A 25,913-nucleotide genomic window follows, 5' to 3' on the forward strand; every position below is an offset into this window, starting at 1 on the left:
GTGGAAGTTGCATGTTGTCTCTATGTCTGTGTGGGTTTTCTACTCCGGTTTCCTCCCACAGCAAACAGAAGCGGTTTAGGATGAGTGGAAACCTTGAATAGAGAGTAGGTGTGAGTGTAAGTTTGAATGGTTTCTTTGTCTCTGAATGTTGGGCCTGTGGTGGACTGACGATCTGTCCCAGGGTGTAACTCACCTCTCACCCTCATGGCCCTCAGAGGATAAAAGCTATACAGTAGGTCTTGGATGGATGGGAATTAATTTCCTTGAATTGTTGACCAGTCTAATGGGCTTCTTGCTGGGGGAGGATGGGTTAACTGCAGCATGAACGATAGTAAAATGGTTAATATTTAGATAAAGGTATTTTTTGTGGAAAATCTTTTTTCCAGGTGATTAAAAGTCTGTTAGCTCAAACTACAGTGGGTGTATTGACACAAAATTTTCTCTTACTGTCTTCTGAAATATTTAGAAAATTTGTTCTCAAGATGCTTTGTTGGCATTTGATAAAATCAGTTGGGGAATATTTTATTTTTATATATTTATTAAGAATGTTTTACATGTTTTGTATCACTCATTTGTCAAGATATTACACTCTTCTTATCAGTGGGGTTATTCTCATTAATGACAGGTCCTCTATTCATAAAATACAAAATTGATTCCACACAAATATGTTGAAAAATATATAGAAGACGCAGAAAGGGGGAATATATCCAACAGTTATAATGTTTGGTGTTAACCATGATTGAAAAACAGATTTTATTTTGAGTTTAACCTCAATCTATGTCCCCCTAAAAACGTGATTTCAATAAATTCAGTGCTGAAAATCATAATTATTCAACAACAAACTTTATGAAAAGCCAAGTTGTTTTCTACTTCCCTGGATTCTTAATGAAACTAGAATTGTGTCAGAAACATGGCAGAGCTCCAGCACTGATAACGTGGAATGTCGAGAGACACAAAAAAAGGCTGCATTTCTTGGCACAAAGCCAACAAAAGTAAACCACTAACATGGCATATTCACAGTCTGATGTACTTGTAAGGTATAATAGGACACACATAGGGATGACATAATAGGAAATCAGCTGAAATGGAAACTTCTGGTGTGAGATATTCTGCAAAGTATATCAGGTCAATCCTATGTCATAGATAGTTAAAGACTAAAGATGATGACTGTGACAGTTACAGTGTCAGGTAGTGTAATATCCTACCCAATGCAAATAGTTAAATTCCTTAAGGCTACCACCTCATCTAATGTAACATGATTATTTTAATTGTTCTCATTTAACAAACTGAAAAAGCAGCAGCGTTCTTTGTTCATGGGAGGTTATGTTTCCACCCCTGTTTGCTTGATTGTCAGTAAGATTGTGCAGAAACTACTCGACAGATTTTCAAAAAAAAGGAGCATATCCACAATGTTTCTTATCTCTTTCTTTAACGTTGCGAAATAGGGCTTTTATATTTTTACATTTGACCAATTTTGATGATAAATTACATTTAGGAGACTGATATCTATTGGTGCCGTTTGATTGAATTTGAAGGGCCTGTTTGGTGGAGGGATGTGCTCTACTAGGTGCTTTTGTTTTGTTCTGGACCTTCTCTCAAAAGGCTTAAGAGACCTCCAAAGCATTTTAAGTTAAAATAAGTTTGATCAGAAGTTTATATACTGACCCATCAGTGTAATAATGAAAGGCTTTTTACTTTTATCTTTCTCTTAAACCCAACACTGAACCTGAGGCTGAGTGTTCTCTCCACAGTATGGCTGCAGGTGCAGGGATGCGGCCTCTAGGTGTCAGCCTGAGACCGCAGATGAATGCAGTATGTACAGTGGACACCAGGTGGCCGGGATTAACAGTGGCTGTGTAGCTAAAGCTGCTAAACTGTATGCGCACTTGTGGCCTGTGCAGGCCCACACAGACACTGATCAACAGCTGAGAGCAGCCAAGAGGCGCTGCAACTGTTTCTGCATAGTTTCCCCCATCCTGCCTCTCTGCAGCCCGACCCACTGCAGTGTGGACGGGACGAGCTGTGGACCAACACACTGTGGATGTGTGCAAACAGTCACCGGTTCGACTGCTCTCCTTCAGTGTGCTGGGAGTGGACGGAGGCCGGGTGGTACACAGGGAACAGTGGGGACGGGATAATCAGAAGTGACAGCAGCTTGCAGCTGTCACATGTTTTGGCAACTGTGTGTTTGCCTCACGTTGGTAATCCTCCTCACAGCCTTTCTGCGTTTCAGGAACAGGAACAGATCTAAACAACACATCGGTGATATGAACCAAAGGTTGAGGGGGTTTCCTGTGTTTTCTCCATAGCTGTAATTATGCTCTGGATTTAAGTCTAACAGGAACGTACGTCAGTGTGAGGACTGATCGGGTGTAGCAGGGGGGCTACGTCACCTTCATGGACTCGCTGGGCTGTATCCGAGCAGTGCAGAGGTCAGCTGTCCCCTGTCCCCTGTCCCCTGTCTCCACACCGGGACCGAGTCAGGAGACTGAGCTGAGGAGACACATCCTGTAATTCACACCGTGGATCAGACACATGCCTCCGCTGCTCTGCTCATTTCTATGAATACTTGGTACAGGCCCAGAGTAGGTGACCCCCAGAAACTGAATGGGCTCTCTCCCATATACATGTACAGTATGTCGGTGTGTGCCTTTCAGCTGAGCTGTAGTGGTTTGTACACACCAGCCATTTTCTTATATCACAGGGTTTTTCAAAGCACATAATCCTTCTTATATAAATGGTCTTTTTTATTTATTTATTTCCCCCTACCCTGAATGGGACCTAGAGTGTACGTGAGAGATGAAGCAGCTGTATCTAAATAGAACGGGGAGAGTCAGTGATGCATGCTGGCAGGCAGCGCTGACAACAGCGCCACAACTTGTAGTGTACCTCCAGCGGAGCGTCTACATACAGCCCCCTTTGCATATAGCCACATCAGAGATGGAAGCACAGGATACATAAACAGTTGTGGTGATGACTCATACCTCAAACGAGCATCAGAATACACACAACCATTTCATCTTAAAACAAGCAAACCTGCAGGATAAACTGTGCAGAACATTGGTTCTTTTTCCGAGACACTGTACAATACGAGTTATTTAAAAAAAAAGTTTATTGACATCAGAAGCAATTTAATTTCAACAATAAACAAGGCGTTATTTTTCTTATTTTTGCTATTACAGTGGTACATAAAGATCAGTAAAACAACCGTGATACGTCAAATTTGATAACGTCATTTCAAAATGAAAACACACAGGAAAGAGGAAAAAAAGAAAAAAACACTCAGCTCTAACTCAGAATGATTTTTTATGTGCTGTGCACCGCTAGCTAGGGTAAATACTGTAAGCCCACTCCTTTACACTGTACCAGGCAGGATAGTGGCCCAGGAACTACCACTGGAAAAATAAGACTGGCAGAAAGATACAGACACAATACTTGTGTAGTGTTAACTATACAAAAAGGAGAAAAAAACTGTACAGCATAAAAACAACTGATATACACAGCCTTTTTTGTTGTTTTTTTACCCCTTGGATACTAACGTATTTTCTTTCAGTAAGTGAAGTGTGTACAAGGGGGTTGAATGCTTTATAAACAAGAACATGACCACTATATATATGTCACTCGCAATCTACTCGTCATCATCATCATCATCGTCTTCATCCTCCTCGTCCTCTTCATCATCGTCATCATCATCATTTTCAACCTTCTTCTCAGCCTTGGCCGGGGCTTTTCCTGGCGCTGCGCTGCCTGGTTTGCCCTTAGCGCGGTATGCAGCGATATCCTGCGATTTAGAAAAGACAGGATATTGAACAAATGTTGACTCTTAACCATCAGTGTAATTGAGTCTTGATGAGGAAGAGCAGCTCAACGTGAACTCATCGTTAAAATGTGCCACAATAGGTGAGATGTTTCTTTACCTTCTCATACTTCTCCTTCAGTTTAGCAGCCTTCTTCTCGTAGGGCTGCTTGTCCTCTGCAGCGGTGCCGTTCCACATCTCACCCAGCCTCTTGGCAACGTCACCAATGGTAAGACCAGGGGTCTCACCTTTCACCTTCGGGCGGAAGTCTGCGCAAAAGATGAAGAAGGCAGATCTGGGGGGGAAAAGGAAACAGTTTTCATATTATCCCTTTACAACACGAGTAAGATCTTTCTATTTGTTTTAATCTGCAGAGAGACATGCAGTACTTACGGGGGTCTCTTGGGGGCATTGGGGTCCTTGAACCTCTTCTTCTTTCCTCCCCTGACTGGGACATAGCTCATCATCTCTCTCTCATAACGGGCCTTGTCGCCTCGGGCCAGGTCCTCAAACTTTCCCTTCTCCTTGGCAGACATTGTCTGAAAACAGAAAGATTATTAGCAGATTGTGGAATTTGTGGCTACACATTTTTTTGACCGTCAAGATTCCCCCGGGATGGTGCTTCATAATCTTTCTTATTGTACAATGTGCACATTTAACTGTTATTAAGAGCTTTAAAATGATCCCACGGCCATAATCTGAAATTCCTTTTCTCACCTTCCATCGCTCAGAGCACTTCTTGGAGAACTCGGAGAAGTTAACGGAAGCTTCAGGGTGCTTCTTCTTGTGCTCCTCCCGACAGGTCTGCACAAAGTACGCATATGAGGACATCTTCCCCTTGGGCTTGGTTGGATCCTTCCCCATCCTTATGGTAGTTTATCTGCAAGCAAGTAAAAATGGTCCGTGCACAACTGCACAGATAAGGAAAAATTATTTTTTTTATTTTTTTTATTAATTACCTCTTTAAATCTCAAATGAAAAACCTTGATTAGATAATATTAATATATGTGTGTATTACTTTTAGTTCGCCCATACTTCATTCCAACACAACGATCACGCCTTTAGTTCTCTCCATTCACCACTAGACTGACAGAGCTGTCAAAGTGACCCGCCCTCCTCGCTGTCAAACTGGAACCAGTTGGCAAATCCCGTTATAATAAACCCGGAAACTGGTGGGAATTGAAAATCCCTTTATTCATTTCATGATGCGACCCGTAAGGTGTCATTTCACATAAAACTCACTGATCCGAGATTTGTTCTCGTTTTGTAAGTCCGTTCATATTTTTCTCACTTCCACATGTAACCGTAAAAGTTGTCTTTTAAGTAAAAAAATAAAACATGAACTAAAGCTCAGTCTTGTGTGGGACTCTTCACCGTGAACTCACTGGCCTCAGAAACCATGACTCGTGTTTTTGCAAAAAAAAATGCAAAATAAAATTAATCACCATATATAAATATCATGTGTATTAAGAATAGGGCTTCGGGAAACAACTCGTACCATTCGTGTTCGTGTTTTCATGAAAAAACAACTTTTACACAAAAAAGAGACAAAACACACAAAAGACGTATTTATTGTAAAGTAAAACACACAAAACTGCGTCGGGATGTGATCTAACACTCGTTTCCTTCATGTCTTCCATCTCCGTCATTCTGGGAAAAAATCCGAACTGTTTTAAAAATGTGTTTTAAAACGCGTTATATTTCCTCTATATTCGCCCATGAATCGCTACAGCAAGTCCCCAAGTAAAGCTGCGTCGAGCGAAGTAGTAATGGCGCATAGGCTCTCGTTGAGGAAAAGGAGGTCAACAACGACAGCAATATTTCTTCTTCCATTTTGTGAGAATGCCTTCCTCATGAAAGAAAGTCCCCCTCAAATGTCTCCGCCCGCCCTTCAGATCGCTTTGCAACACCACGGATAAGCTCGAAAAGCCGGCGATCCTGGCAAAATATTTCCCCCGATGCATTTCTATTGCACTGGCCGCCTTGTATAGTAATACACTGGGTCTGCGCTGAGTCTATGAGCCACTGCCTGGGTTCCTATGAGCTCCTAATGGCCGCTCGTCTTCATCCACTAACATGGAGAATATGGCTCCTTCTCTTTGTGTCAGCGCACAGCCATTGCACTGCATGCAATAGAGGGCAGCGCGACCGCGGCGACCACTTGACTTCAGAGCCCGATTTAAAGCCCTTGTCAGCGGGGGAAAAATCCCGCGATGGTGTCGTTGGAACAAGGGGAGTCTGGGCTTTCTTTTGCCGTCAAAAAATGCCACAGTTGCGCGTTCGCTTTTCTAGAAAAGCAGGTTAGAAAAAGTTGAAGTTGAACTGCGCCTCTGTGTCGCTGGCTTCCCATCTGCCTCGCTGCCTGGTTTCCTATGCGAACACAGTCAGCCATTACAGTGAAAAGCGCAGATCGTGAGGCAATTTTTCCACCTTCTTCTCGGCTGAGTTCAAGCTCACAAACCCACGGACGTGTGCGTGTTGTCACGTCCTCTCTTTTTCCCGTGTTTCCCCGTATTTCCCCCCTCTTTCCCCGGGAGCCGCAGTCATTCAGCCTCGCAATGCAATGCACTGCAATGGCGAGCTAACGGGGATCTTCTACCATTGTCGCTAACAGCGTTCGTCCGCTCGACATTTACGGAATTTTCACGCGATAACCACCGTTCGACTCGCCTCGATTTTCAACACACAACACGACGGCAACATACAGAATTAATTCTATTCGGCAGAATCGAGTGTTTTCGTCGAATTCGCTCAAGGTTAATATTATTTTCCAGCCCATTTTTTCTCCCCCTTTACAAAGCGTCTGCCTCTCACTCCCAGGCACAGCAACGTCAGCTGCCAGGCGCCGGCTATTTAATTTCCCTTTTTGTTGTTGTTGTGTTTTTTACACGGTTTTGCACACAGAAAAAACACACAAATGACAAAATGTGTTAAATTCGACTCTGGTTAACACGCAGAGATCTTAACAATGGCTTTTTCCATGATTTCCCCCCGATTCCGGACAGTTTGAGTGTTGCAGAGTGATACTCACCGAGGGACAGTCTCCAGATCTCAGTGCTCTGCAATGGCTGTGTGTGAGGGAGCAGCGATACGCAATGTCTTCAGTCTGCAGCTCGCTAACATTACTCTCCACGGGGCCCGCAGCTGATTGGCCGGCGCCCGGTGTGCCGGGGCTGCGATTGGCCGCCGGCTTTTCATTGTCCTAATGGAAGACGCGCTCTGATTGGCCGCCTTTTGTGAAACGTCACCCAAGTTTTGCGAGGCGCGTTGATATGAAACACACAACGCGTGGCGTGCGGGGATCCGCTGGTAGTAGTGAGCAGGGTGTTCGCCATAGTATTCACTTCACTACGTGGAGAGCAGTGCATGCACAGTGGAGGAGTTCAGTGAATGATCCCAATGCATGAGCCAACGCCCCCCCTCTCTCCTCATCCCTACCCCCCCCCCCAACGACCACCTCCATGGTGCGTTCCTCTGCAGCACACGTGAGCTTATTTGCACAATTATACCTGGGGTGGGTGGGTGGGGAGGGAGGGGGGGAAGTGCGTGGGGAGAACTTTGCGTGTTTCTCGTTCTGGATGGGACGTGTTGAGGGTTTCGCGTTGGAGTGACAGCACGATTTGAACACAGCTGATCATATTGTCCCTTTGATTGCTGTGCTAAGTGGATCATTTTCATTTTCAACCCCTGGCTGGAAAAAATTAAACATCCCCCTTGTTTAAGATGATATGTTTTTTAAATTCTCTTACTATCTCTTGATTATGTGTGTCATTAAAGATTATGTTTACTTGGTGCTGTGGTTGTTTACATATGAGTCTGCAGTCCTCATTATGATAATCAGACCCATGATAAAGGTATTAAATAGGTATAAATATATTATTTTTCATGTTTCTCTGCACAATGTGTTGCTGTGCCTCATTCATATGGGGCTTCATATAGTTGATTGAAATCGTGTAGCTGATTGCAGGATGATAGTGACTCCAGCTCAGTTCAAACACAGATCAATACGATCTAAGGGTTGCACTGTTCGGTTTAAGACAAAGATAAAGCAGTTTTCTTTAGGCAACATAATAATTTAATCCCACAGGAATTTATTTTCTAGTAGCAAATAGTCCAGTACTGTTTGCAGGTCTGTTTCCATATAATTCCATATGATTCCACAATGATAAAAATGTCTGTATCATAGTCTCAATGCAGATTTCTTTTGATGTTTAACCCCAAACTCTGTGCAGTGCAGTGAAATGGTTAAAGCACTAAATTACAAAAAACTCAAATAGGAAAATGACAACAATGATAAATTAATTAATTACAAAGTAACCCACTGTCTCCAGCTATATTAGGCTATATAAACAGAATAGGGCTTTCACACACTTTCATATGTATTTTTAAATTGTAAAGGCTGTTGTTCCAGATGTGTAACCACTGTATTACCAATACTAACATCATCCTTCCAATTGATGATTTCACACAGACTAAAGGACAGAATACATCTCATCAAAGGTTTTTTTTGAGTTTTTGCACGTTTTTATCTCTCATGCATATCTGGTATTAATTAAACAATGTATCTTAATCTTAATCTTATATCACTGTGTTTTTGTAAAGTTGAATAATTCAGCTTCCTACCTGTACCAAGAGGTGTTAGGAGATTGTGTTTGTTTATCAGATCGATGACAGGTGTTGCACATTCATGCTATTCAAACACACCTAATGACTTTAATTACGTTAATGACTTTAATGACATTAATGACATTAATGACCCTGTGACTTTGATCTTTCACCAGGATAAGGTGCCAATTTTTTTTAATGAGTGTATCTTGCATATTAACCGTATTGTTTCGGTGTTTACTGATATGTTACTAATACAGACATTAAAACGTTTGCTGTGTATTATACTGAAGGAGGGGGTAACATCTATTTATCATTATTATCATTTTTTTTACTATAAAGAAAATGTGAATCTGTGTAGATTCATATTTCAGGTACCATTCAGATTTCTGTGACCCAGTGACCCGAGCTCTAGCGCCACCATTAGGCCAAGCTTAAGAACAATTGATGATTCTTTGGCCAGGGCAGGTCTACAAAACAAATCTGCTAAATGATTTGAAGCCAATAAAGAGACATTTTTCCAGACGACTTGCACTCTTTGCTCCAAGTGGAGGTAATGTAATCATCTGAAAGGCTTGTCTTGTCTTGTCTGTTGAAATGCAGTGGTAGGGGGTGGGGTGCTACGATCAAGAAAATGTCCATGTTCATTATGACTTGCAGAATACAGTCATATACCTACAGGGGATAATCCTGTATGTGCTTGACACTGGTTAATTATCTATCTGAACATTTTAATAGGGAAATTGGGTTTTAATAATTAGGCCTCCGCTAAGCAGCACGTACAGAAACAAAGAAAAATGGCTGACACAGAGTTTATTCTTATCCCTGAATTAAGAATGGGAAGGGTGAACTGATTCCAAATGCCAATCACAACCCAGACTCAGGCCACATGTCTGCCTGGGATGCTGCCTGTCTGTGTCTCATTTTTTGCACCAGGAGATGCCACGGCAGGCAGAAAGCTGGAGCCCGATGGAGGCGGCTGGTTTATGCATTCTAATGAGTGCTCCCTGGGAAAGATATGCAAATTCATTTTGTCATCAGGAGGAAAAATAGAGGACAGGAGAGCAGCAGATCCAGGAGGGGCTTATAGGGGAGAGGAGGGCACATGCAAGAGGCGGGATTGGGTGGAGATAACGTGTGAGCGCTTGAATGTCTCTGCATGTGTGGGCTGGAGGGGAAGGGGGGGGGGGTGTTCAGGAGCAGGAGGTGTCAGAGCTGGGGCAATATTATAAAACCAGAGCGAGGGACATATGTATCCCCCCCACCCAGCCATTCCCATCCAACCAGCTCCACCCCTCCACTTATCCCACAGCCAAAGACAGTATAGGTCCAATACATATTTAGACACAAAATTACACAACTGACTTTAGACAATGACACATTTTCATCTTTATTAGGTTATTCTACGTCAGTTAGAAGGTATATATATAAAATACTGAATAATTATAAATTGATTAATTAATTATTACCTTATTATAAACAAAATTATGTTTTTCATATATTTCAATATTTTTTACACGTACATCACAGAGAGATATACATCTTACAATTTCATTGCACCTGAGAATGATGACAATACAGATTTATTAGAATTTTGGATTAACAGATAGCCAAAACAAAAAGTATGAAACGACTTTAAAAGCTGTTTATATAGTTTAGTTCACTTTCAGAAAACATATCATGCAAAGTTTACAGTCCTGCTCTAAAAAATAAATAATAATAACGTCGAATATAAGACACAATAGTGACTATTCAAGGAAATTGTATTGTCCTTTTTCCAAAACAGATGGATCTCACCCATATCCTATTGAATATTCGGAGCTGCTGTTAATAAGCATTGGAGATAAAGATAATGAGGCTGAAACCACGTCGACGCGCTCTCACCGGTTTGCTCTGGTTTCACGGCAGCTCCATCCTGAACAATAAGAGAGTCCAGGCGGCTGCAGTTCCCCCGAGCGACCGCATGGGGCTGAGCGGAACCATTGTCTGGCAACACCACGGCGGGGGAAGACAAAGCCCGCTGCACAACCAACCGGCGCATCGGAAGTAGAACGTCGGCAACACGAAACTGACAAAACGATGCACATGGACTTGCCGCGCCGGCGGGGACCGACACACACAGACATGTGTGGATGGATTCCACCGACCAGCACCGACACAGCTCTTATAATATAGCGTCTGGGATCGGTACGTATGATGTTAATTCATTAAAAAGTGTCGGAAGTAGGTCGGCGGCGGCTGAGAGGGACGACAGGTTTAAGCTAACGTGTTAGCATGCTAGTCGCTAGCTGCAGGGACTCAGAGTTTGGTGCGTGGAGGCTTTTTAATGGATTAGACTGGAGCCTAAATAATTTATTATAACGATAATGCTTTAAACCGAACCTGAGGAATCTGTGTTTTGCACTTTGTTGGATTCTCTGTCTCTTCCGTGGAGGCTGCGTTCACAGCATGTGTGAGGACACTGGTGCTCGGTCTCCATTGTGTCCTGCCAGCGTCTCTTCATAAATCATAAATCATGAATCAAACAGTTAGAACCGTCAAGTGTAGTCGTTATGTATTAGTATGTCGTCAGTGCTGTTTACACTGGTTACAGCCACTCCAGCTGTAGTCGTGTATTCATTATTGTGCTTCCAGAGTAAATATCCGCCCGAGTGACCCCACGTGTCTGACAACGTGCACCTGTTTATCCTTCAGGGGACTTGTGTTGCTAGGAAACGTCTCATTAATTCCTTGTAATATCATTGATATTGGCTTAACTAGTTTTTTAAATTATCCATATAATCATTTGAAAAGATTTAAACCCCAAGATGAAATAATTGTGGACCAAAACTTTAAATGCTAATAGAATAGGTTGGACTGTATGGATAAAAACACTATGAATAATATCTACACAGTTTTTCATCATATACACACATTTGTGATCTTTACATACTCTCAATTTGAAGTTTATTTGGAAAAACCAAGCTCAAACAACTTCACCAGTCCTGCTTAAATTCCACCTGTTATGATGACCAGTTTTTGTTTAAACTGTTTTAGAGAGGTGTGTGTGTGATGGAAGATTATGAATGTAGTCTGATGAATTGTATTACATTATACCAACAGGTGTTTTTATTATTTACCACCTCTTCTAGCGCTGAGGGTAGACTGAAAACACATCTGTGCAATGCAGGACAGTTCAACAGCACCACATTCAATTATATTTTTATATAATTGTAATTTTTTAACCTTTCAAAGGTAAACACTATCACACGCCTTTTGTATAAGACGGATTCAGCTTTAGTTTGTTTAATGTCGTGATAAAGTGAACTGGAAGGAAAGTCAAACCAGAAACCTTTTGTTAAACATATTAATATTAACCAGTTGGGAATGGCCCCTTTGCTGAATACCTGTCAAATCAAGGTACGTCATGAATTCTATCCCAACATTTTGCAAATGTGATAATACTGCCAAGCACCTTGTAGCCTGTTGATTTGCAACATGTCCTGCAATATAAGCAGATATATATATATATATATATATATATTTAAAAAAAGGATGGCCTCCACTGTATAAGATGAAGTAAAAGAATAATCTTGGTTGACAAATTTCGAATGTTTTATGGTCTCACCTGAATGTGAAGAGCTTTATCTTGTAAATTTCACAACTTGTGCACTTTAACTAACATGCGCCATGTGTTGCTGTTTTTTTCCCCCTCAGCTCCTTCAGAATCGTACCAGGTTGCAATGGCATGGTAATGATTGTTGACTGGTACCGGACGGCTGTGGACCAGAAGAGCAGCAGGGGTTTGCCAATGACTGGTGAAGACACTGGTTTGGGGGCTTTGGCCTCACCACTGGCAGGGTATTTGGGAAAAGTCAGTACAGCTCATCCTTCTCTAGCAGTGGTCACTTGCGCAAAGCTGAATTACATTTGAAAAACACTGTGACTTGGCAGTCCCAATCCAAATTTAACCAAAGGAAAGAAACTCTAACGGAAATCTTTGAAAGTAAAAGGCGAAAGTACTTGGGCAGGCTTGAAGCCGCCAATGATATGAAACATGGTTATTCTGAAGGTGTTAATTTGAAAGAAAAATTATTTGACATCTGCTGATTCTGAAAATTCTAAATTCACACAATGATGAGCAGAAATCTGAAGTCACGAAATCAACAAAAATTCAAACACATTTTTTACCTGATAGTCACTTTAAGCAGTTCTTACTTGACCTTGTTGTCTCCACTTCTGCAAGGTAAACCAAGTAAGACCTTCCTAATTAACTGATGCAATTGTACAAATATATATGTAAATGTTATTGGAAGAATCAAACGATGAATGTGTTTGACAGTAGATGGTTTGTTGACGCCTGACTCAACCTAATCAATGTTTTTGTCACTTCACTTTTTCTTTTAAACAAAAGGTTCAGGAAAGAGCTGCATCACTGGAGCATTGTCCCTGGTGCACTTCAAAGGGCTTGACCTATCCTCTGCGCTCCTACCGCATCAACCTCCAGGAGTCAATCACCCTCTGCACAAACCCACAGGTACGTCCCATCACAGCTGTGTCACACCTTCCACTAATCAGCAATGTACCGTGTCTTTTGTGTTAACCTTTCTGTTTCCATGCCCCACACAGTGCCTCTTCCCTCTGGTCAGTCACTCCTTGGAAGATGTTTTGGCTAGATTGGTTCCTGTGGAGCCCACGGTTGGGAACAAACGAAAAAGTCCCTTGCCACTGGAAGAGGAAGAGCCGATTATACCCTCCCCCAAACGCCACCGATCAAGTGAACTTGATAGTTTTGGGACACCAAATGGTACCGACACGCTTTACCGCCAAGCAGAGCGCTGTGCTGTCAGTAATGGCCAACACGCGGGACCCGAGGCAGATGGTGAAAAGGTTAATGGATACAATGGGGTCTTTGATTGTCCAGCTGCAGAGACCGTGGGGGCATCGCTGCAGGTTGAGGATGTTGTTCTGGAGATGGAAACAGACAGTGCTGCCTCTACGGAAGGTTTTGCTCCTCCTGGATGCTCGGCCTCGGCTGGACACCTGCAGAGCACATCAGGAGCCTTGTTGACTGCTGCTGGGGATCGTTGTGCGGCTCTCGGTATGTCAGAGGCAGAGGAGGACTCCCCGCAGGTGAAGATTCACCCTGAGGTGCTGAACAGACGCTGCAGTCTGGTCACTAATCAGTCCAACTCCACAAATGTGGCCATTTATTCAACTGAAATCAATGGTCCATCGCTTCAGCGCAAGGAGCAGACTGCAGGAACGGAGCAGAAATCACTGACAGCCGACGTCATCAAGGACCTAGCAGACTTTAAATTAGAAACTCAGGATATTTCTCCTACCTCAAAGAAGCTTGTATCGGCTCCAAATCATCTTTTCTGGCGGAACAGGGACAAGCTGTGTTGGCTGGACTCGCTGCTTGCTGCTCTGGTAAACTGTAAGAGCTTGGGAAAATGTAAACCTCGAGACGAGCCTCAGCGATCATCTGTCTGGCAGCTGATGAGAGAATATGAGGACATTTGTTCTGCCGTTCAAGTCCATCAACAGACCAACAGTGGTAAGTTTAACGATGATCTGCATTGTACCTGTGTGTCGTCTTACCGAAGTTTTTTTGGTCTTGCTGCATTTACAACCATCATAAAACTAGAAACTAATTTCCCATTTGCTTATATAGTTTTTGTTTTACAAAAAATACTGAATAGAAACTGCTAATTTCGATAAAAGTCATAAATCTTTCCTCGTAGATTGAGTTGCTCTTATTTTAACATATCTACCTCTGAGGTTTATTCTGCCATTTCAATGTGATGTTTATTTTTGTGCTGTTAAAAACATTGAACTATAACATGTATCAACACCACTCGCCTCCATTGTATTGGCGATTACAATGAGATGGCAGCAGATGTTTGAGAGGCGGATACATCAAGAAACTGAAAGCATTACTCACTAACACAATGGTTAATTGTTTGTCTAGCTAGTTTTTTTTGTGTAATTATTTAACACAATACGATGCTTTTACGTGAAGTAATTTATCTGAATCTGCTCTCTGTCTAGATGGTTTGGTGAAGGTGCCAAATCATGTGCTGCAAACGGCCAGCGAAGATCTACACAGTCTCAGGATGTCGGTCTTCAAACTGCTGCAGCCGAAGCTGCACTGCAAGCTGGGTAAGCTTATTCCCTGAAGCTGTACAAGGATGTGAGGCAGCAGCCAAACAAAAAACAATTCAATTCGAGAAATGGGTTTGCACAATCTTAGTTATTGTCTGTTTCCACTGACTTACTGTGGTAATTCCAGGTAGTAAAAACAGTGGCATCAACTAAAGCACATACCGTCTCCAAGGCCCAACAGTCCCCTTAAATTCAATAAAGCTGCACCAAATTAAACAAACTCGTAGATCAGGCTCCCTTAATTTGCTGCAAATTATTAAATTTGCTCAAAATTATTAAATTTGTTGCAAATTATTAAATTTGCAGGCAGTGCTTTTAAGGCTGATGGGGAAAAAACGCAGTGTTCTAAAAATGGCTGTAAAACTTTACAGCTTCTGATCACAAAACACCGGTGGTGTTTCCTTCTGTGCTGAATGTTATGTGTTCATGTGGGAAGAGCAAGTTACAGCGCCACACAATTCCAAGTCTTGCAGGTCAGTGGTCAGCTATGGAACTGCAATGAGCCCAGTAATGTCTCTCCATGTCAGTTGTAGTCTGTGAACGGCACAAATTCAAGAAGGAAACGTGAGTCAGGCAGACACAGTGATGTATTATTTATATTCCTTGAGGCTGTACTGTAGTTTTAGAGAACACCACCGTAACATGAGATCTGCCTGTTGCACGTTAGCTGACGAATGCTGCGGGCTAGCTTTCATGGACACTTGCTTTTCCTTGACACTTCTGGTGGTTGCCTGTGTTTATCCCGCTTGCCCGCCGTGGCAAATCAGATCTTTCTCTTGAGATCTGGAGGTGAATGTAAAGGAAAAGTGAGCACTTGAATTTTGCATAACATGATAATCATGTGATCGAAAATAGGTTTTATGTTCAAGTCAATTAAGCTTTATTGGCAAACATGACACAACGTGAAAAACAAACTAATAAACAACAGACTTATAATATAATATAAACAACAACAGCAACAATGGTAATAACAATACTTTTAATTGAACAGGATATTAAGAACAAAAAGAACATGCCAGGAGTGCTTGTAAAGTTAAAACATTTCTTCTTATGTCCTCCTATTTTGAGCACTCTGTCAGGAGGTGTTACAATGATGCCCTCAGTCAATGTTGTTATTCCGATTTCTTATTAAGCTTATTAATAGTTTAATGGGGTCTTAAAAAGCATTAAATGTGACTTTAATGAATGGTGCAAGAACCCTCAGTTCTCTAAATATGCCTAATTTTGTTTTTCTACCTAGATCCCTGAATTATTCCCCCAAAAATAGCTTGAAATGTAAAAAAAATAATTATTCTTTTAAGTTAGTGACCAAAAAAATTGATAATAATAATCCTTTGCCTGCTTTTTGCTCGTTTCTACACCCAAATCGTACGAGTTCTTTCTTGGCCCATGTCCCATCCCTCCGCCCGGTTTCAAGGAAATCAGTTCTGTAGCTTTTTGCAAAATCCTGCCTAAATATAAGCAAACTAACAAATGGACAGGGGCGAAAACACAACATCAACCTTGTTACCAATTCATGCGTGTGTTAGTTAAAACGTAACACAACCATAGTGTTGGTGTCAGGAATACTGCTGCTCACAGAAGCATCCTGAGCGACTATGTGTCACAGGAGGTTTATGTCTTGCAGTGGTCTCTTGTTCTGCTCAGGATACTGTACATTTTTATTAAACATGGCCAGAAAAGCAAGAGAAAAGATACAAGTGATTCGTTGAGCCACCACTTCCTCATTGTTTTCTTGTCCTTTCTCTCTGGTGTGGAGATTGTTTAATGAAGCAGAGTGATCATTTCAGTTTTCTATGTCTTTCTATGCTATAATGAATCTATCAAACTAAAACGTTGATTTCAAAATCCGCTATTGATCCGGTGAAGCTCATTCTTTTTAAATCAATTTCATGGATACGTATTTTCCTTTTGAGGTAAGAGAGTCTAGAACAGACTCTCCCGGACAGATGGAGAACATTTGATGGATGCAAAGACACTAATCAAGATAAAGAAAGAAAACATTTCTTTGCACTCTGTTTGTGAAGTCACCAGCACTAATTTGAAACCAGTGCTAGATGAGCAGCAACATGCAAACAGTGCCGAGCTACTGTGAGCAGGGGAGAGCTGTCTGAGCGAATGCTTTTCAAACTCCACAACACAATGCTCCCAAGGCCCCTCAAGCCTTCTGTTCATAAATGTTAGATTTCATAAACCCGGATGCCACTTTTTTTGCCAAACAGATAACTGTGACAAAAAGAAATATACAATGAATCTACTAGTCGGGTTTTTATTTTGCCAAATTGCAGCTACAAGATTTAATCACATGATAAATCCGGATGTAATCACAAAATATTAGATTTTCAAACAACTACAGCCCTAATTGCCTCAACTGCTGAATCCCTAGATGGAAGCAGGAGACCGCACAAGGCCGGTGTCACACTTTGAATATTAAAAATACAGAAGAATGGGGATGATGTTTAAATATAGTCAAAGGGACATACTTTTCATTTTCATGTGTGCAAACCCACGTAATCTCTGAACCACATCTCGTCCACTGATGATATGAAAGTTGAAGTGTTATTATTATCCAACCGCTGTATGTTTTGGATTTCAGGTCAGAAAGAGAGTCCGGTATTTGCCGCGCCGCTTCTGCTCTCATTGGACTCGTGGGCGGAGCCTCTCTTCCAGTCGACCTTTCAGTGGGAGTTCAAGTGCAGTGCGTGTGGAGCAGCTTCCTCAGAAAGGTAGGTGATGATCATATTCCATATTTCACTCGATTCACTGAAGAGCTTTGTCTTAACGTGAATTAGAAACTTGCCCTAGAGCTTTCACATCCAGGAGTTAGTGGTGAGATTGAAAGAAATCATGGCCGGAAGAAGAACGTCCATCACTGTTTGTTTTGGAATTAGAAAATGAACAAATGAATGAATCATTGAAAACAAGTTCTTTTGTTAAAAAAACATGTTTCAGCTCATTTATCCAAAAGTGACTGTGAACAGGGGATTGTTGATTAGTCTCTAATAATGCTGAAAACCCTCAGCCCATTAAGCTCTGGTTATTAGCGACATGTCTCGAGAGAAAGAAAAGCATATTCAATGAGGCCGTTTGAAAAACATGTACTGAACTGCACAGAGCCTCTAGTGGTAGAATATTCTCTCCAGGGGAACGGTGCTTGGTCCTGTCTTGACAATGTTATGCTACCACAAGTCTATCATGATTCTGTAACTGCTGTATAAACCGAGCAACCTTGTGAGGAGAAACAGTTTCCCAGAGCCCAAGGTAATGTCTTCAGATTCTTGTTTTGTCTAACCAATAGTACAAGACTCAAGGGTATGCACAGTTATATCAGACTGAGGAGGAAAAGCAAACCGTCATGTGAATATTTAGCTTTTTTTACGTGATAAATGAAAATTTATTAGGAAACTTGTGGTTCAATAATGTTCTGTTATTCAGCCAGTTGATTAAACGCTGGAGGACGGTTTTAACAGAGACAATATTTGTCTTTCAGCTGCAGATTGACAAAAAAAATTACATTGTTCAGTTTTAACAGCTCGCTTATTAAGATTTGTATTTCATGTCTTATGACAAATAACAAGAATAAGCGTATACTTCCGTCCAATAGTTCCCTTATGACACCACATTTAAATTGACTAGATCCAGATTCTTATTTGGATCTGCATGAGATTACCACTACCTCAGTCCCCTGAATATGTCTGATTCTTATGATTAGGATTCATGAATTGTTCTCTGGGTAATCTGTGAAAAGGGCAAAAAAAAGCCCCCTATCTGCAAATGTTAAAAAGAGTGGAGAAAGAAAGAGTCATGTAATCCACACCTCTGTCCAGATCCTCGCCGAAATGTAATGAATTCTTCCCGGGCCCAAACCACATCCTTCAACCAAGTTTCATGGAAATACGTTCAGGCCTTTTAGTGAAATCTGACAAACAAACCAACAGACTCAGCAGAGGAATTCCTCAGATAATACAGGTTCAACATGGAACATTGTATCATAGATGCTACGACTCCACAGCCTTGACACCACATTGTACAGAAAATAATATTAATCTGTAAAATTGTCTCTAAATTGCTATCTTGTTTAAATCCTAAATATAATTCATGCTTTACTTTTCAGGCTCACGAAAACTCTTCCCTCCTTCACAAACATTGTGCCTGATTGGAACCCACTTCATGCAGTTCATCTGGCTCCGTGCAACTTCTGCTGCAGAAAGAAGCAGAGGAGGACGATGATACTGGAGAGGTGAGACTTCTTTGTTTCATTAACGTTAAAATGAATAACCTTATGAGAATTCACAGGTTTTATATTCACCTGTGTATATACCAAGTTGAAAATTAAGACCACTGCATTTTGGTTTGTGTATTTTTTGTCTGTTTGTGTTTTCATTGCACTCATGTGTGTGTTTGTGTGTGTACATTGCGTACGCAGCCTATGCTGTATTCTTACACTCATTGAGCTACACCTGATAACTGAAATAGGGACTACTTGGAGAATTGCGAGGCGGCCCCCTCCGAAGAAATTCCTGCCGTCTCCGCCTCCCAACAAAACACTAGTACTTGTTTTTACAGAAAACATGATATAGTGATCACGGATATACTGATCAACCGGCTTGGGACAGAATCGTATTTGAGTCATAATTTGGTCTTTTCATACACGTTTTGCCCCCCCCTGCCTCAGTCAGTATTTTCTGCTCCTCTCTGTCGCTATCATCCAACCGTATCGAGGGAAATCAAGTGTGCCCAGTCATCTCCTCCAGCTCCTTGACCATTATACCCAGTCTGACTTTACACATGTGTCCGATCCCACTGATTGTGTGTGTGAGAGTGCATGTGTCAGCGCGAGAGAAAAAGAGCGAGCGGAGTCAGGAAGGGGAGAAAATCTCTTTCTATCAGGGGCTGTCACTTCTACTTGTATAAGTGGTGACATAAAAAGCAACACAGCGAATGTGTTTTCTGCGTCGGTCGTACTCAGTTATTTTCACCACAATTATCAACAAAACATGTAATTTAGCCGGAGCCCACACTTTAACCTGCAACTGTACCTTTAGGAGATGATTACACTGTAGATGTTGAACAAAATTACACGTTGTTACTGTGTAAAGAAACTGTTCCTTTTAACGTACAGTTAAACTACTGAATAAGTTCTATCTCCATGGAGGAAAATAGATTATCCTCAGAAGAGTCAGTTGTGTGATTAGAAAGGTAGAAACAAAACCAGTGCCTCCATATCTGCACCACAAATTAACCAATTCACTTTAACTGTCTGTCTATAGTGACAGTAACTACCTGCCAGGGCAAGTAAAATCACTGTTGAATTGTCCCCATAAAATTATTAAATGTTGCTTCCTTATAATCACACTCACTCCAGTAGTAACACATTGAATGTGTATTGGGAGGAGGGAGAACAACAGTACAGGTGCTCTTTTGTTTAAACAGTGTTTGTAAAGTATTTAATGGAACATGAACCTAACATCCGCTTAACCAGACTTCTGCTTTGTGTTTTCTGTAGTGTGCCTCCCGTGTTCATGCTGCACTTTGTGGAGGGGCTCCCTGACAGTGACGTCAGAATGTACAGCTTCGCCTTCAGAGGGAGACGCTACTCGGTCACCACTGTCATCCAGTACGACCACCGACTGAAGCACTTTGTCACCTGGATGAGTCGTTCTGACGGTGGGTATCTTATGGCCGCTTCTCTTCATCTGTTTATTACCTTCATTTCACCAGTGTAAGATGTAAAGAATAACTGGTTTACCTGCATTAAGCCTGTACCGTGCATGTCGCCATGGTAACTTATGCTACCTACCTACCTGGCTCCGGAGCGGGTTAGCAGGTTCGACTTCTGAGAATCAGATCAAAACAAGTCAACAAGACCAAATCAGATCTCTGGAAAACCAGGGCCACACACCTATAGGAACCAAACAGGGACAAATGAGTAGATAGTTTTATGGATCAGGTTAATTGTTGTGCTCTTAAACACTTTCTGTGTGTCCACTCTTAAAGAAGAGCTTCTAACAAACAGAGTGATTTTATCACACTGTAGAAATACACAACTTTTATCACTTCCATTTTATTCCAACATGACTCCTGACAGTGTTAATGCTGTGACTCTTATTCTATCTCAGCAGCTCAGAATAACATGAGAACTTGTGATGATGATAATAATAATAGGATCTAAATGTATTTTATTAGACGAGTGCTTCACGCACTGCTAAATATAAAATGAATTTCTGCACAGTCTTAAAGAGTGTAAAATCTGAATTAAGCTCTTAAATATGGTTTTGATTAACTTAGCGTTCCAAATTTATTTCAGTCTTTATTTAAAAACTATGGACACCTACTGTCTGAGAGATAACCTGGCCTTTTTAGGGTTATTCTCTCCTTGTCTCACCTTATCCTCATAAGGTGACATTTTCATCAGATTGACCTCATCAGACTTTTCTTCTCTTATCTGTTGTTACTTTTATCTTTTTGTATCTGCATCAGTTACGCATTCAGACAAAAGCTCAATAATGCTCAAATGATCAGAAATTTGATGAACTTGCCTGACTGATAATAATACCCTTACTTTAGTGACTGGAAATCATTTCTGTCTCTAGATATGAGATCATTCTGTTAAAACAAATTGCCTTTGGTTGTCACTTGAACCCGATAGACCTGCCGCTCTCAGCGTTTCTTCTCGTATCACATTCAGCGCTTTGTTCAGTAGCTGTAATTAAGAGCAACACAATAAAATGCAGGTTGAACTGAGGCAAGTGTTCTGCTCGGTGAAGGCAGGTATTTAAAAGAAATCCTTGGTATGTTGAACTCGCTTTCCAGCACAGGCGTCTGGTTTGTTTGCAAGAGAGCAACTTTCACTATTTATAAATTGCTTTGCCATATAGTCAGAAGATGGAAGATGTAATTTAATACATTTTCATGAATCAGTGAAATAACATACCAGGGAACCAGTTTTTTTTTCTGTGCTTCCTTATGTCAAACTCTAACCTACATTTTAACTTGTGGTGTGAAACCAGGAACACCAGTGCATGAAGGTTAATCATTGAATTCTTCTAGGTTGTAGTTTCTCAACAGCACATTCTGCTGGACAGTTAATGTAATGTTAACCTTTGCAGCCCTGAAGATCTTGATCCACTGTCATTTATACAGAATTAGTTTTCTTAACTCGTCAGCTAAGATTTTAAAGCTACTTTTGATTAGGCTTTCTACATTAGATCTTTATTATAAATCTGTGTTAAGTTATTTAATGTTTATCTTGCATGTGTTTCTGCCGTTTTAGCCTAGATTCTCCCGTGAAAGAAATGTTTGGTTTAAGCGAAGGAATTAAACCAAATATTTTTCAAAAAAAGCTACAATGATATTTATCATAAGAGCTATCTGACAAATCTGAAGCTGAGATCAAAACTGACCGAACCACATACATCTACAAGAAAAAGTTAGACTAGTTGAAAAAGCTCAAGTTTGCAAATAACCTTGAGTTCGATGCTCAAGTCTGCTACAGATTTGCCTGAAGTCCAGGTTACTCATAAGTTTTAGATTCGCTGAAACGGACAAATTTAGAAACGCTGCTGGCCCATGAGATTGTTTCGGTTTGAAACAACAATTTTTCTAATGAAAATATAGTTGTATGGTTGAGCCTGAAAACCAGAGGTATGAAGCAAACCTCAAAAACTCAAGATTGATCTGAACAATTATTGGCTTAGACTGTAATCATAACACATCCTGTAAACATGCAGGCTACACCGGCTGATTTACTTTTCTAACTGTGTTCCTGCTCCTCACAGGCTCATGGCTGGAATACGATGACTTGAAACATCCAGAATGTAAGACCCATCAGAAGCTCCCGGTCCCTGCCCAGGAGATGCACATCGTCTTTTGGGAAGTGGAGGAGGAGAAAGAGCCTCGTCTCTGTTCTCCCTCCAGCACATTTACTGACTCTCCCCCCCCAACAACAACTGAGATGATCCCGGCTCTAAACGTAGCAGCAGCAGCAGAGGAAGTGTTGGTCTGCTCCCCCGACCAGTCTCTCCTGGCACATCACGACACTGACATGATCTCTGTGCTCTCAGACGACGGCAGCAGCATCATGGACACGACCATTCCAGCCGACACATCCATCGGCTCCACGACGCTGCTGGAAACCTTCGAGGGCCTGAGCCACAGCGACATCATCACACTCACACTGGTGGAGTTGAAAACGGATTCAGAGACGACGCCTGTAGATGACGACAGGAGAAGTCCGGGTTGGAGCGACCCCTGTAAGAGTGAGACGCTCGATGCGTCACCGGACAGCTCCTCCACTGGGATGGGTGCTGAGATGTGTCCCGCCCCCGATGAGGCTCCTCCCTCCACCCCCGACACGGCGTCTGGGGATGGCGTGACGAGCGATCCCACATATGTGCCGGGCGCCGCCAGGAGAGGACGAGGGAGAAGAGCGAGCAGAGTCAGAGCTGTGGGTCGACGAAAAGATACCAAAGCCGCCTCATCAACAGCAGCTCCACCTGTGATGCCTGAGCCCACAGGAGAAGTCGGTGGCAAACCCGAGGCCGCTGCAGCTCGGGAGGAAACGCCCCCAATTCAAACTACCACGCCCCCCTCGCTTTCTACTGGTACCAGTCAGAACGATCTCACAAAGCAATCGGCACTGGTTCGGCACAGCCGCTGGTCCTTCCTGCTCAGCAAACACCCTGCGGCCAAGTCCGAGGACAAATTCACCCCCACCTTCACCCCCACCTTCACCCCCACCTTCACACCCACCTTCACACCCACCTTCACCCCCACCTTCACACCCACCTTCACACCCGCCTTGGCCACACAAGTGAAACCCACTTCAACCCCTCGCTCTGTCCCCACCCCTCGCTCTATTTCCACCCCTCGCTCTATTTCCACCCCTCGCTCTAGCCCCGCCCCTCGCTCTGTCCCCACCCCTCTCTCTATTCCCACCCCTCGCTCCATCCCTGTGAAGAGACAGCAGCAGACTCCTGGAGGATTCGTCCCCAAACTGCAGCTCAGGCTAGAGGAGAGTGACAGTCTCCCTCTGAAAGCTGCAGAGATGTACGGCGGATTCGGCAACCAGAGCTCTAACGCACCGAGTCCAGTGGCGTCCCCCGCCCCTCTCTGTGGAAAATCAACGCCGTTTTCACCCATCACCTCTCTCTCCCAAGTATCACTGATGAACACAACGTTGGTGTCTCCTACGATCGTCCCTACGCCCAAAAAGAACGGGCACCCTGAGATCTCCTCCAGAGGCCAGTCGTCCAAGGTTCCTCCGGATCTCAGTGACACGGACGCCCTCCGCTACAAGCTGCTGAAGAAACTGAAAGCGAAGAAGAAGAAGCTCGCCAAGCTGAATCAAATGTTGGGTCATTCGGGTGGAGCGAGCCTCCGACCGGACAGCACTGACCTGACCTCTCCCCACACGGTGACCTCCAGTACGTACGACGGCTCCAACTGCGACGACTTCCTCTCGGATCTGCTGTCGCCCGCAACCACAGCCAGCAACCTATCGCCAGACAGCACCGACTTCCTCCAGATGCTCGCCAAAGGACAGAATGGAGTCGACCAGTTGGACTACGGGGTTCATGCTGGTGGGGCCGTGTCGCAACCAAATGCTCTTATGAACGGGGGGGCCTACACTGAAAACTTTTTGGACGAGTTTCTTTCTCAGGCTGTGACTCAAGGGCCAACAGATCTGGAGAGCGAGGCTCTAAGTGCACTTGATCTGTTCGTGTAAACTGTGGTGAAATGATTTTTTTCCTGCTGCACAGATAACTTTCAAACTGACTTCCTGTTGTGAGAAAATTATGCAAAATGTTCTTATTTAATTATCTGCACCTCATCTATTAGGATGGGTTCCTGCAGCCAGTAACGATTTGGTGAAAACCAAAGATGTTAAGATCAATTGCTAATGAACATATTATCAAAGTCCTTATCGTCGTTCTTTCTTCAGTTCGTTTGGTTTGGTCTTGATCCTCCCTCCCACACTACAGACATCCTGTACATTATGGTTGACAATTAGTGACGCTATTATCAAGACCAAAGTGTTTTAAACTGTTCATCGAAACAACTGTAAAGTGTATTATTTGTGTGGTGGTAGTGGCAGCGAACAAATCTGTTTAAATATTCGGAAACAATCATGTTAAAATGCGAACTCGAGCTAAATCCTATTCTACACGTTTGGCTGCATAACGTTGACGAAACTGGCGAAAGTCCTGCATCGCTTAAACGCAGCACAGTGACGAGGTTTAAGTTTGAAAGTGACATAAATGAAATACTAATATCTTTATAAAATAAAGGTGATAATTATGTATCTTTAAATCCAACAGAAGAATGTACATTGTTAAATATCATGTTATATATATTTTGTTTATTGCACTGAGGGAAATTAGTTCACATCCCACTCTAAATAAACGATTCAATAAGGAATTCAAATTTTACGAATGATTTTGAATCTGATCGATCACGCGTCAGTTCAACTCGTGAAATGTTATCTGCCAGTTAAAGTGGTTGAATATAATATTGCTGCATGTTAATAGTTTCTTGATCTTTTCTAAAAACTTCATGAAGTTTGAATGTGTCAATGTTTGCTATGGTTTGTTGAACAAAGTTTATTAACGGCAACTTGAAGAGTTTTCTCCAACTTTGGCACTTTTGTAGTTTGCGTGAACTGTATGAAAGAGGCTGTATGAAGCCGTTGTGTTTGTTTGTTTGTTTTGTTATTCTTGAAAAACTACTTGAAAATTCTTGGGAACGAAGTTTCTTTTTTTTTAGTGTCGTTTAATAAATACTATATTTACAAACTATGAGAATTTTTTTTAAAAGAAAACTGCATACATTTCATTGAATCCACCTTTCTGGATAGAATATTTATATTTTCAGTTATGAATTAAGGTTACTGTGTCTACATGTGTTGAATCAGTGAATCACACTTTTGATTTCACAGTACCTTACTCTTGAAGTTCTGGTCCAGATCAACCTGGGACCGTAGCTTCTTTTGAGGAAAACATAAAAACTGAATTACACACTGATTGTAAATGAAAGATGAAACCTAAGATGTAAGTAATAAATAAAAGTCACCGGGTGAAATCAGTCAGACAGAATCTCAATCTTTATATTCTCATGTGTTCGACATGTTGAAATCAGTATTCACACTAGAATAAACATATTATGAAATAAAGTAAAAACCAGACATGTTTGTTTGTTCCACCCAAATACAATTTCAAAAACACTCTTTACAAAAACATCTTTTCTAGTTGACCTGGAAACCTGAGCAGCCACAGGCAGAGATAACACAAAGAAATACTTTAAATCTAGAACCACATTTGTTGTGACATGTTTCACAGTGTTGCCAGGCTCAAACATAAAGTCTGT

The 25,913-nt window shown here is 42.0% G+C and overlaps 2 protein-coding genes across 2 annotated transcripts; one reads left to right on the forward strand and one right to left on the reverse strand.

The window, feature by feature from the left end:
* Nucleotides 1-3,094: 3,094 nt before the first annotated feature.
* On the reverse strand, nucleotides 3,095-6,896 carry LOC133019114 (high mobility group-T protein-like). Its single transcript, XM_061085477.1, has 5 exons — nucleotides 6,829-6,896; nucleotides 4,515-4,708; nucleotides 4,191-4,336; nucleotides 3,918-4,092; nucleotides 3,095-3,781 (listed from the first exon to the last, which is right to left on the reverse strand). Exons 2-5 carry the CDS (start codon nucleotides 4,659-4,661, stop codon nucleotides 3,629-3,631), a joined length of 621 nt encoding a protein of 206 aa, XP_060941460.1. The 5' UTR covers nucleotides 4,662-4,708; nucleotides 6,829-6,896; the 3' UTR covers nucleotides 3,095-3,628.
* A 3,578-nt stretch (nucleotides 6,897-10,474) lies between these two features.
* Nucleotides 10,475-25,342, forward strand: uspl1 (ubiquitin specific peptidase like 1). Its single transcript, XM_061086410.1, has 10 exons — nucleotides 10,475-10,589; nucleotides 12,099-12,255; nucleotides 12,796-12,918; nucleotides 13,011-13,941; nucleotides 14,436-14,546; nucleotides 17,146-17,275; nucleotides 18,664-18,789; nucleotides 20,056-20,216; nucleotides 22,328-23,288; nucleotides 23,439-25,342. The coding sequence occupies exons 2-10, from the start codon at nucleotides 12,130-12,132 to the stop codon at nucleotides 24,274-24,276; spliced, it is 3,507 nt and encodes a 1,168-aa protein (XP_060942393.1). The 5' UTR covers nucleotides 10,475-10,589; nucleotides 12,099-12,129; the 3' UTR covers nucleotides 24,277-25,342.
* Nucleotides 25,343-25,913: the final 571 nt, after the last annotated feature.

Source organism: Limanda limanda, chromosome 14 (assembly GCF_963576545.1).
Source record: "Limanda limanda chromosome 14, fLimLim1.1, whole genome shotgun sequence".
Classification (NCBI taxonomy): Eukaryota; Metazoa; Chordata; class Actinopteri; order Pleuronectiformes; family Pleuronectidae; genus Limanda; species Limanda limanda.

Bases quoted from the DNA above. Each gene is read 5' to 3' on its own strand.
- LOC133019114 (XM_061085477.1), bottom strand. From the start codon at position 4,661: ATGGGGAAGGATCCAACCAAGCCCAAGGGGAAGATGTCCTCATATGCG. The intron at 4,337-4,514 runs GTGAGAAAAGGA...TTCTGTTTTCAG, and splicing joins AGTGCTCTGAGCGATGGAAG to ACAATGTCTGCCAAGGAGAA. The intron at 4,093-4,190 runs GTAAGTACTGCA...TTTCCCCCCCAG, and splicing joins AATGCCCCCAAGAGACCCCC to ATCTGCCTTCTTCATCTTTT.
- uspl1 (XM_061086410.1), top strand. From the start codon at position 12,130: ATGGTAATGATTGTTGACTGGTACCGGACGGCTGTGGACCAGAAGAGC. The intron at 13,942-14,435 runs GTAAGTTTAACG...CTCTCTGTCTAG, and splicing joins CCATCAACAGACCAACAGTG to ATGGTTTGGTGAAGGTGCCA. The intron at 14,547-17,145 runs GTAAGCTTATTC...TTTGGATTTCAG, and splicing joins GAAGCTGCACTGCAAGCTGG to GTCAGAAAGAGAGTCCGGTA.